The following is a 12,383-nucleotide window of genomic DNA, read 5'->3' as shown; positions in this document are numbered from 1 at the left end:
ACTGTCTGTCGATGGGCTGTGAGCAGAAGCTCTGGACTCTTTTCTACACTTTCGCCGGTTCGGGCACTTGAGGATGTGGTTGGTTATAACAACATAACAGTTCACGTGTCAGTTGCAGATGGGACACATCAGGGAGACGTGGCCATAGTTCTCTTTATCCCCCTTGCGCCTTCTTGTGTCTCTCTGCCGGAAGATCTCGCGCAGTCGTGGTTCCGTTGATGATTTGTCTCTGCGACTCTGTTGCAGGAATGTGCAGGTCTACTTTCCGGTGCAGGGTAGGACACCCAGCCGTTGCCTCAGTGTCCAGCGAGATTTTAGCTTTATTTACGTGAATACCGGGGAACCCTGCACAAATTTCCCATTCTTTACTTACTGAATGCATCTCAACATTCATGAGGTTGGTATCGGCTGCTAGCCAAGTTCCACTCATTGGTAGAGATCTTCGTGCCAAAACACGTTGTCGGGCAAGATCTGGAAGGAAGATAAAAACGAGTTTTCTCATGGGATCAGGGCAGCGCCGTTTGAGCATGTTGTCAGATCTGCGTACAGGAAGGTAAATTCGCCACACACAGATACATTCTAGGAACCTACAGCGGCTTAGTGGCAGCTGCCTTCAAATGAAAACAGCCGCGGTAACCACCAAAGCGAGGGGTAGGGGCTTATCACACCCACTTCTGAGAACTGCAATGCCTTGGCGATCCACTTCCCTTCTTCAGAGTCTCTGGGACTGATCTTTTGTGGCCAAGCTAGACCATAGAACGGACACTTCGGGCCTCTTGCTTTTAACAAGGTAATTTGAAGCCTTCCTCCAGAGTTAGCACGTCATGTACTGTCCACAAAAACAACCAAGAAATGAGCAGAAAAATAATCAAATACCGCTCGGCAATATGTGACAGTCACGTCATATTTGTTAACAGAGGCAATGATTTCTGTAGCTTTCTGTTTGCATTCTATCAAACAAAAGGATATTTGATGGAAAGCAAATAAAAAAGTCCACTGTGCATGCTGTAACTTCAATTAAACAAGCTTCGATAAAAAGAGAGCAACATTTGTGTTTGCTCAAGGCGGAATCCGACCAAATAACTTATTTCTAAGGAAACACGGAACCAAGAGTGAGCTTCAACCGCAAGATGGATCTCCATCTACTCCCAGTATGAGCTACACTGCCGGTGCAGAGTGCACACGTCCAACACACCGTCACCCCATCCTAGGATTTCTAGTCAGGGATGAAGGCGTTTCTGGAGGACGCTAACCAGTGTTTGGTACGTACAAAATGTTGTTAGACACATTCTTTTGCCGTTCTTCCAAAAGGAAGCTGTTGTGTTGTTCTACACTACTGGCCATTAAAATTGCTACACCAAGAAGAAATGCAGATGATAAACGGGTATTCATTGGACAAATATATTATACTAGAACTGACATGTGATTACATGTTCACGCAATCTGGGCGCATAGATCCTGAGAAATCAGTACCCAGAACAACCACCTCTGACCGTAATAACGCCTGGGCATTAAGTCAAACAGAGCTTGAATGGCGTGTACAGGTACAGCTGCCCATGCAGCTTCAGCACGATACCACAGATCATCAAGAGTGGTGACTGGCGTATTGTGACAAGCCAGTTGCTTGGCCATCATTGACCAGACGTTTTCAATTGGTGAAAGTTCTGGAGAATGTGCTGGCCAGGGCAGCAGTAGAACATTTTCTGAACCCAGAATGGCCGGTACAGGATCTGCAACATGCGGTCGTGCATTATCCTGCTGAAAAGTAGGGTTTCGCAGGGATCGAATGAAGGATAGAGCCACGGGTCGTAACACATCTGAAATGTAACGTCCACTGTTCAAAGTGCCGTCAAAGCGAACAAAAGTTGGCGGAGACGTGTAACCCATACCATCACGCCGGGTGATACGCCAGTATGGCGATGACGAATACACGCTTCCAATGTGCGTTCACCGCGATGTCGCCAAACACGGATGCAACCACCATGATGCTGTAAACAGAACCCGGATTCATCCGAAAAAAATGACGTTTTGCCATTCGTGCGCTCCTATCTGTGATGCAACGTTAAGGGTAATCGCAGCCATGGTCTCTGAGCTGATAGTCCATGGTAAAGCAAACGTCGTCGAACTGTGCAAATGGTTGTTGTCATGCTAACGTCCCCATCTGTTGACTCATGGATTGAAACGTGGCTGCACGATCCGTTACAGCCATGCGGATAAGATGCCTGTCATCTCAACTGCTAGTGATACGAGGCTGTTGAAATCCAGCACGGCGTTCCATATTACCCTCCTGAACCCACCAATTCCATATTGAATCTCGACCAAAGCGAGCAGCAGTGTCGCGATATGATAAACCGCAATCGCGATAGGCTACAATCCGACCTTTATCAAAGTCGGAAACGTGATGGTAAACATTTCTCCTCCGTACACGTGGCATCACAACAACGATTCACCAGGCAACGCCGGTCAACTGCTGTTTGTGTATGAGAAATCGGTTGGAAACTTTCCTCGTGTCAGCCCGTTGTAGGTGTCGGCACCTACGCCAACCTTGTGTGAATGCTCTGAAAAGCTAATCATTTGCATTTCACAGCATCTTCTTCCTGTCGGTTAATTTTCTCGCCTCAAGCACGTCATCTTCGTGGTGTAGCAATTTTAATGGCCAGTGGTGTAACAGGATAATGCTCGTCCACACACTGCTCGTGAAACTCAACGTGCTCTACAAGACGTGCAGCAACTTCCCTGGCCAGCACGATCTCCAGACAAGTCTCCAATCGACCATATGTGGAATATGATGGGACGAGAAGTGACTCGCGCGGCTCATCAACCAACTCTTCAGAGGTTCGTGAACAGGTCGAGCAGGCGTGACATAACGTATTCCAGAATATTCGCCATCTGTCCGGTCGACTGTATTCCAGAGACAGCAGCTGCTCTGCCGCCCGTGGAGGCTACAACACGTGCCAATGTGGTGTTTTAGATGGATCGATACCTGCTGCCAGAGAACCTCTAATGCTATTGATATGTAAACGTAATCATTTGATGTACTCCATATGCACTGTTGCAACAATAAATCTTGAGTGAATGGGAAATCTCTAAAAGGGTGTACTAATTTTTATTCCGGAAGTGTATGTGTGGCGGTGTGACTCACCTCCAGATCCAGTAACTGCTGCTGTGCGTGGTTGCGCAGCACCGATTCCACAGACAACCAGTTGCCCTCGTTGAATATCTGCCACTGCGGCGCCGTGTTCACGTAGAAGAAGGAGGCGTGCTGCTGCGTGTTGAGGATGAAGTCTGCGGAGGGCGCGAGGTGACCGCGACTGAGCGTCGTCTGGGCGAGCAGCTGCCTCGCCTTCTCCTCTGACCCCAGCGTAGTCGATAGAGTCTGCTGGACGGCGGACGGCGAGTACGCGTTGCTAGGAGACACGCCCAGGAACAGCTCTCCCGACTCGCAGCCCTGAGTGAATGTCGGTCGCGGCTGCGTCTGCTGTCGCCGGAACCGCAGCAGCGACCTGAGGACAGTGTTGCCAACTGATTTCTAAACATGTCCCCATACAATATATAAAAAGTCCCTATGTTCACCTTGAAAGTTCCTAAAGAGGCAAAAAACTTGTTGAGTTGCGACAAAAAAAGGATCTAATGACGTATTGGGTAGTAACATGTCCCCTTCACCAACAATTTTGTACACTGAACAGTCCTGTTTTCAAACAAATTCGTGAAAAAAAGATCTGGGGATGGTCATTACTGACTGAAACCGGTCATCGTCTAAAGAATTCATATTGTGATCAAAGACTGGAATAAAAAACATTTGACAGTATTGGATCACTGTTTGTATACGCGACCATGTGGCAGCTGGTGAAATTAGGGAAGCCTGGTGCCATTAGTATTTTGAGCAATTTTAGAATCGAGGAAAATGTCTTTTATGAAATCATCTACACTGATCAGTCATAACATTATGACCACCGACCAACTATTTATATAAAACCGCCCAGGCGATAGCAGCGTCACCTAGCGATGAATCTCTGCTACTCAGACACATGCACGGCAGCATCAGTGTCCGTGTTTAGATGGGAAAGCGGGCGATCTATCTGAGCTTGCCGCGTGGGATTAGCCGAGCGGTCTGAGGCGCTGCCGTCATGGACTGTGCAGCTGGTCCCGGCGGAGGTTCGAGTCCTCCCTCGAGCATGGGTGTGTGTGTTTGTCCTTAGGATAATTTAGGTTAAGTGGTGTGTAAGCTTAGGGACTGATGACCTTTGCAGTTAAGTCCCATAAGATTTCACACACATTATTATTTGAGTTTGACAAATGACAGATTGTGATGACGTGGAGGCTCGGCACGAGTATTTCCAAAATTGCACGACTTGTCATGTGTTTGAGGAGTGCTGTGGTGAGTGTCTTCAACAAGTAGTGAAACCAAGGTGAAATCACGCCCAGACGTCGTGGGCTTGGGCGGTCACCCAACAAGATTGTTCTGATTGTGGTGGTAAGTTCCTATAGGATGAAACAGCTGAGGTCATCGGTCCCGAGGTTTACACACAACTTAAACTATGCTAAGGACAACACACACACCAATACCCGAGGGAGAACTGAACATCCGACGGCGGAAGCAGTGCGAACCGTGCCAAGGCGGTTGGACCGCGCGGCTAATCAGCGCGGCACCCCTTATGACAGATGTCGGACGTCGGCGGCTGGGCAGACTGGTAAAACAGGACAGGCGGCGAACTGTGGCGGAACTAACATCGCACTTTAATGCTGGGTAGGATACAACAGTGTCTCAACACACAGTGCACCGAACACTGCTACTGACGGACGAGCCTCCGCAGCTGACGATCCATTCATGTGCCAATGTTAACACCACGACATCGACAACTACGACAGAAATGGGCATGTGGCCATCGGCACTGGACGTTGGCTCAGAGGCAGAGCGTTGCATAGTCCGATACCTTCTTCATCATGCCGATGGGAGAGCGCGAATCCGTCGTTTTCCAGAAGAACAGCTCCATGGCACCTGTGCTGCGGGATGGAGACAAGCTGGCGGCGGCTACATTGTGCTCTGGGGAACATTCACATGGGCAACCATGGGTTCAGTGAAGCTCTTGCAAGGCACCATGACGACCAAGGAGTATCGTACACTGGTTGCAGAACACGTATACCCCTTCTTGACGATCGTGTCTCCCGACAGCTGTGGCTTTTTTCAACAAGATAATATGCCACGTAACAAGGCCAGGAGTGTGGTAGAATGGTTCCAGAAACACAGCAGCGAGTTCCAGTTGATGTGCTGGACCCCTAACTCACCAGATTTGAACCCGATCAAACACATCTGGGATGTGATTGCACGTAGGGTCAGAGCTCATCGCCCCGCACTCAGGAATTTACGGGAATTAGGTGACGTGTGTGCAGATGTGGTGCTAACTCCCTCCAGTGACCTACCAAGGACTCACTGCTTCCGTGCCACGACCCGTCCCCGCTGTTATCCGGGACAAAGGTGGACTTGCCCGCCATTAAGTAGCTGGTCGTAATGTACTGGCTGATCAGTATATGTGCTCTGTTGTTGACAAGGATAGTGGATGCTCAACAACTGGCGTCGCGAATCATATTTCAGCAGCTTTGGTATCCTCTTCGACAACTTGCAGTGCACGTAGTACGGTGATGCACCCACGATGAAAGCACTGATTGTTTATTAAACTGTAACACCAGGTTTTTGCGCGGGTCGCGATTTGCCTGTTTCAAAAGTTCGTTTCTTCCAGCACACAAACTAATGAGCACGATAAATATCCTTGGCATGTGCAGTTAACCACCCTTTAAATTGTTCTTCCTTACGTAACACGTCCCTAAATTTCTGTTTTCGGCTTTGACTTTCTCTCTTTTGTAATGCTCTTTTCTTTTTCGGTGCTGAATCTACAACAAAACAATACTCATACTGTAGTTACGCATCCCATAAAAAGAAACTTTAGAAGCTTATGTTAAGGCTAAAGGAACTGAACTGATCTACGCGAGCTGTGCAACCTTTATTTTCAATTTCTGAACACACAAAAAAGACAGAGTCGCCGCAGAAGTTAAGAACGTAATTGTGGAAGTAACAATGGTGTAGAGATTACAGTGGACGCGCTAAATTCTGCCTGATGGTCCCATGGATTGGGTCATCGCACGTCGAACCCATTCGGAGCACTTCGCGTCGATTGTTGTATTCACGGTTGTTGCTAGCATCATGCTTTCCTCAACAGTGGCCATTTTTCTTCTAATCACTATGTTGTACTGCAACAACTTCAATTTACGCTTTTTGCTACAAATACGTACCGCATTTGAAAACGATTGTCTCGTAATTCGGATACCAGAATCTATGTTACTTCCGTGCGTAGTTTGTAGCTTATGAGCCAGCAACTCATCGCCACGAGGAGTGCTAAGCAACAAACACGTCAGTATTTCCCCTCTCACGTACCCTCTCCAGAAAGTGAATGAGATACAAGAGTCTAATGATCGACGTAAACGTATAAGCACATCTCCTTACCGTGTATATTGAAAAATAATGAAATATTTTCACGACGATTATTTGACAGTTTAGACTCCAACGGCGCTTGATCTAGCATTGAGAATATGGGAATGGGATCCAATTCCTTCTATATTTTTTCCTACTTATTCTTTAATTTTGTGAAACACATACAGCTGGCCGCATCGATGAAGCTCTCCGAAGTTGGTACTGGTAGTGTCTCCACAAACGGCGATTAATTTATCTAATGGAATTTGCAGTTGTTTAAAGTGTCCAGACAAAAATTTTCAATTGTCTCCGATGTTTCGTTACTCAGCAAATCAAACTTCGACAGTTAGTTTCAGTAAAGTATTGAATACCTAAAGGAAACATCTTTCATTCTTGTGGTTCGATGCGTCGGTTCCTATGCCGTAAAATGAAACTTCTTGCAATTGTATGGATTCGGACACAGAGTGTGGTGCGAGAATATTTCCACAATAGCTGTAGCTTTGATCCTGGTTGTAGACTGCTTTTCGGCGACTTTGGAGTCAGGATACACTGCGGTATTCAGTTTTACGGTGAGAAATGAAAGACTGATAATGCTTGACAACTTTATGAGCTGTTGATAGTTTTTCAGCAGCAACGAGCAATTCTTCCTGGGTAACTTCTTTAATCACGAATGTAGAAATAGGCTTTGATGTCCACGCTACCGCTAATCTATTTGAATGATTCTTCGTAGAAATATTCTGCCTCACATCTGGCACACCTCCGTGTGTTACTGAGATTAAACAGCTACATATCTGAGACAACGCCTCTTGATCCGTACGCCCTTCCTTGATAAAAGACCACTCTTTTGTGTAATCATCCGAAAAGTGACCGTTTCTCTTTCCATCCTTGGTAATTTTTGTAAGCTATGATAAGTTTATCAGACGGTAAACAGTCGACAATAAAACTCGAAGTATCGAAGTACACTTACTATACGCTTCACGTCGTATACACCCGCAGGAAACACTTCAGACATTACTACCTTGCCCTCGTTGTCTTTATTACGTTTAGAAAGAACCGTCTTATCGAATAGCTAATCAAATGGGAAATGCCCGAATTCTTCCGCGTGGCGCTGCTTAAATAGTTCCACCCCATACTAATGAAGGAGTCTGGTATTTTCTCGTATGATGGCGCTGGATCTAGAAGGTGCTTGCATCGTCGATACAGAATACGCAACATGCAACGGCATCTATGAGACGACCTTGTCAAAATAAAATTGTTGACATAAATAAAACTAACTGAGTCTGTATTTACGTGTTGCGCTAACAGGTGGCGTTACTTCAGCATCTGAGGCAAGTTCGTAACAGTAATTTGCAAAATCGGGACAAAATTGGATTTTGCCGGGATATCGGGCTAAGGAGGTCCATATTGGTGACGGTCCCGATATATCGAAACGGATGGCAACCCTACCGTCGGTATAGAAGGAGTCGGGGATCGTGGTGTCAACGACAATAATGTAGCAATTAGAGCATAATGGGTCGGTCAGGAGAGCTCAGTGATTTCGAAAGTGGACTAGTCATTGGATGTCACTTCCAGTGATGACAGGAAATGTCGTCTTGATTAAAGGCCAATGAGGAAGGAGGCAAAGATTGTTCACATTTAATATCCCGTTGACGTCCGTAAAGACTGAATAGCAGCGCATATGAGTGTGAAAGAGGGGAAAAGGGAGGGAGGGGGGGGGGGTGAGAGGGGGCTTCAACCGAGGCCGTTATGAAAACAATTATCCCAGTATTTTGCTTCAAGTGACCTACGAAATATATATTTGGGTACTAACAGTCTTTCAGAAATAAGGCAGTAATTCGATCCATGTTAGTACAGAGAGGAACATACGTTTCATCAGGATGGTGTGTAATAAATTATTGACAGACGAGTCAAGAGTCTACATCAGTAAACTTATTATCATCATAGCTAGAACAATTATTCAGACCCTTAAATCGAGAAAACGAAGATGGTGTTTCTCCTAAAGGAACAACTTACCCTTTGCTGCATCGCACTCTTTGTGACTTGTCCAAAGAAACAGAAAGAACGTTTGGAAGTTACAAAGAGTCATCAACACTGTTCTTACCAGTCTTAGAGGAAACTCCAGATCCTAAAGCTGGGAAAAGTGAGAAGCAGTACTTATTCAGAAAACAACTCCGAACCACTTCTGTTTCTACTTGCGACACTGTTCAAATGGTTCAAATGACTAAGCACTATGGGACTTAACATCAGCGGTCATCAGTCCCCTAGAACCTAGAACTACTTAAACCTAACTAACCTAAGGACATCACACACATCCATGCCCGAGACAGGATTCGAGCCTGCGGCCGTAAGAGCCGCATGGTTCCGGACTGAAGCGCCTAGAACCGCTCGATCATAGCGGCCGGCCGCGAAACTGTTCTGTTGTGTCTAGCGTAAACAAACTACAATACCGAAACAGAGCAAATTTATAGGCACACCAAGAAATGAAATTTCAGAAAAGTAAAATGACGTATAAGCAAAAAAATAGCAAATAAGTAACATAGTTACAGAATCTGTTGATGTATGAACGACAGTCGAAAACAAATAGATCGACAACAAAAGAAATGGAAGAGTAAATGTGATCTGGAAAACTTTTAGTGAACCAAATGGAGTTTTCGAAGCGAATGTTTCCATGTGTCTAAATGGAAAGTTCATGATCAGTGATTACTTTCAGTACTGACATCTCAGTGATGTACTGTGCGTACTTTTAATGCGAGGGCAATGACAGAGAATCTAACTCAGAGTGACCGGACGCTGGTTTTAACCGTCGTCCCCCCGAATGCTAGTCCAGTGTGCTAACCACTGCGCCACCTCGCTCTGCTGAGCAAACAATGAAGCGTTGAATGTTGGGACTAAATAGGAGAAAGCCGGCCGGTGTGGCCGAGCGGTTCTAAGCGCTTCAGTCTGGAACCGCGCGACTGCTACGGTCGCAGGTTCGAATCATGCCTCGGGCATGGATGTGTGTAATGTCCTTAGGTTAGGTTAGGTTTAAGTAGTTCTAAGTTCTAGGGGACTGATGACCTCAGAAGTTAAGTCCCATAGTTCTCAGAGCCATTTGAACCATTATTTAAATAGGAGAAAGAGGAAAACAAACAAATGACTTAGATACACTTTCTATGGCTTCAATTAAAATGAAATGGAAGTGAGCTGACATATGTATCGAGGTTAATAGGTGGAAGACAGTCCAAGGAAGTTTCTTGCTAAATTCCAAAAAATAAGATATTAGTTAACATGCACAAGGAACATGGCTGCATAAGCGTTGAGGATGTTAGTACAGAAAAGTCTAAAGGGAGCAACAATGGTTGTATAATCACTGATACTGATAACTCTAGCAATTATTTTCTCTGTGTATTCGCAGTACTCAAGAGTCGTAAGAAATGACTGCCTAGTAGGTAATAGGTGGTTATGGTTAACGCGCAGCTAATCCCAAAGGTCTAGTGTGGGCTGTTGTTATTACATGGCAGTGAAACTTAGTAGATATTCTAATGCTTTAATGCTGAACAGATTTACGCTGAAAAAAAAAATCGTTCTAATTTTCGCCACTAGTTGCAAATCTGGCGCTGTGAAAGCAAGAAAGACATATACAGGGTGTTACAAAAAGGTACGGCCAAACTTTCAGGAAACATTCCTCACACACAACGAAAGAAAATATGTTAAGTGGACATGTGACCGGAAACACTTACTTTCGATGTTGCGTATTGTATCACAGCCGTCCACAATACGAGCACGAAAGTCTCTACATTTGGTACCGGGGTTGCGTAGACAACAGCTTTCAAATGCCCCCATAAATGAAAGTCAAGAGGATTGAGGTCAGGAGAGCGTGGAGGCCATGGAATTGGTCCGCCTCTACCAATCCATCGGTCACCGAATCTGTTGTTGAGAAGCGTACGAACACTTCGACTGAAATGTGCGGGAGCTCCATCGTGCAAGAACCACATGTTGTGTCGCACTTGTAAAGGCACATGTTCTAGCAGCACAGCTAGAGTATCCCGTATGAAATCATGATGACGTGCTCCATTGCGCGTAAGTGGAAGAACATGGGGCCCAATCAAGACATCACCAACAATGCCTGCCCAAACGTTCACAGAAAATCTGTGTTGATGACGTGATTGCACAATTCCGTGCGGATTCTCGTCAGCCCACACATGTTGATTGTGAAAATTTACAATTTGATCACGTTGGAATGAAGCCTCATCCGTAAAGAGAACATTTGCACTGAAATGAGGATTGACACATTGTTAGATGAACCATTCGCAGAAGTGTACCCGTGGCGGCCAATCAGCTGCTGATAGTGCCTGCACACGCTGTACATGGTACGGAAACAACTGGTTCTCCCGTAGCACTCTCCATACAGTGACGTGGTCAATGTTACCTTGTACAGCAGCAACTTCTCTGACGCTGACATTAGGGTTATCGTCAACTGCACGAAGAATTGCCTCGTCTATTGCAGGTGTCCTCGTCGTTCTAGGTCTTCTCCAGTCGCGAGTCATAGGCTGGAATGTTCCGTGCTCCCTAAGACGCCGATCAATTGCTTCGAACATCTTCCTGTCGGGACACCTTCGTTCTGGAAATCTGTCTCAACACAAAAGTACCGCGCCACGGATATTGCCCCGTGCTAATCCATACATCAAATGGGCATCTGCCAACTCAGCATTGGTAAACACTGCACTGTCTGCAAAACCACGTTCGAGATTAACACTAACCTGTTGATGCTACGTACTGATGTGCTTGATACTAGTACTGTAGATCAATGAGTCGCATCTCAACACAAGCACCGAAGTCAACATTACCTTCCTTCAATTGGGCCAACTGGCGGTGAATCGAGGAAGTACAGTACATACTGACGAAACTAAAATGAGCTCTAACATGAAAATTAAGCGTTTCCGGACACATGTCCCCATAACATATTTTCTTTCTTTGTGTGTGAGGAATGTTTCCTGAAAGTTTGGCCGTACCTTTTTGTAACACCCTGTAGAAATGTTTAGCAATGAACAGCTTAATTAATGCTTCTCTGCTGGTTTCAACCAACTGTACTCCAGTTTTGGAGAAATGTGACATCACCCCTCTGCACGGGAACTCGCAGTAACGAACGTTTACTGCAGGTCGTAACGAGTCAGGGTGCAAATCGAAGCTTCATAGAAGCTACAATCCCACTTGAAGACGAAGCTTTGGACTACTAATTAATTCGGGCACGGCATAAAAAATGTTCAAATGTGATTGTATACGTAAGGAACCAAACTGCTGCCGGCCGCGGTGGCTTGTGGTTCTGGCGGTGCAGTCCGGAACCGCGGGACTGCTACGGTCGCAGGTTCGAATCCTGCCTCGGGCATGGGTGTGTGTGATGTCCTTAGGTTAGTTAGGTTTAAGTAGTTCTAAGTTCTAGGGGACTTATGACCTAAGATGTTGAGTCCCATAGTGCTCAGAGCCATTTGAACCATTTTGAACCAAACTGCTGAGGACATCGGTCCCTAAGTCAACACACTACTTAATCTAACTTAAACTAACCTACGCTATGGACAACACACACAGCCATGCCCGAGGGAGAACTCGAACCTTAGACGGGGGGGGGGGGGGCAAAGGGGGGGGGGGGGAGCCGCACAGACCGTGACAGTGCTGAGTTCATCGGTCCCTAGAGTTAGACACTACTTAAACTAACTTAAGGTAAGAACAACACACAGACCGATGCCCGAGAGAGGACTCGAACCTCCGGCCTGAGGGGCAGCGCAATCCGTGACGTGGCGCCTCTAACCGAGCGTCCACTCAGCGCGCCTCGGGAATGGCAAAATAGTCCGTATTGTTTTAATAGATGTAATCTACAGTATATGCATAGCGACGTCTCATTGTATTTATATCGGGAACCAGTGTTGCGTGAGCGACGTAC

The 12,383-nt window shown here is 46.1% G+C and overlaps 1 protein-coding gene across 1 annotated transcript in view; it reads right to left on the bottom strand.

Annotated features, from left to right (window-relative positions):
* LOC126356149 (uncharacterized) overlaps positions 1-12,383 on the bottom strand; it is a 119,515-nt gene that overhangs the window by 23,434 nt on the left and 83,698 nt on the right. The window contains exon 4 of the mRNA XM_050006888.1: positions 3,143-3,503. Coding sequence (XP_049862845.1) covers positions 3,143-3,503 — 361 coding nt within the window. The remainder of the gene's footprint in view (positions 1-3,142; positions 3,504-12,383) is intronic.

Source organism: Schistocerca gregaria, chromosome 3 (genome assembly GCF_023897955.1).
Source record: "Schistocerca gregaria isolate iqSchGreg1 chromosome 3, iqSchGreg1.2, whole genome shotgun sequence".
NCBI classification, from domain to species: domain Eukaryota; kingdom Metazoa; phylum Arthropoda; class Insecta; order Orthoptera; family Acrididae; genus Schistocerca; species Schistocerca gregaria.
This window is presented reverse-complemented; position numbering and strand designations above follow the sequence as displayed.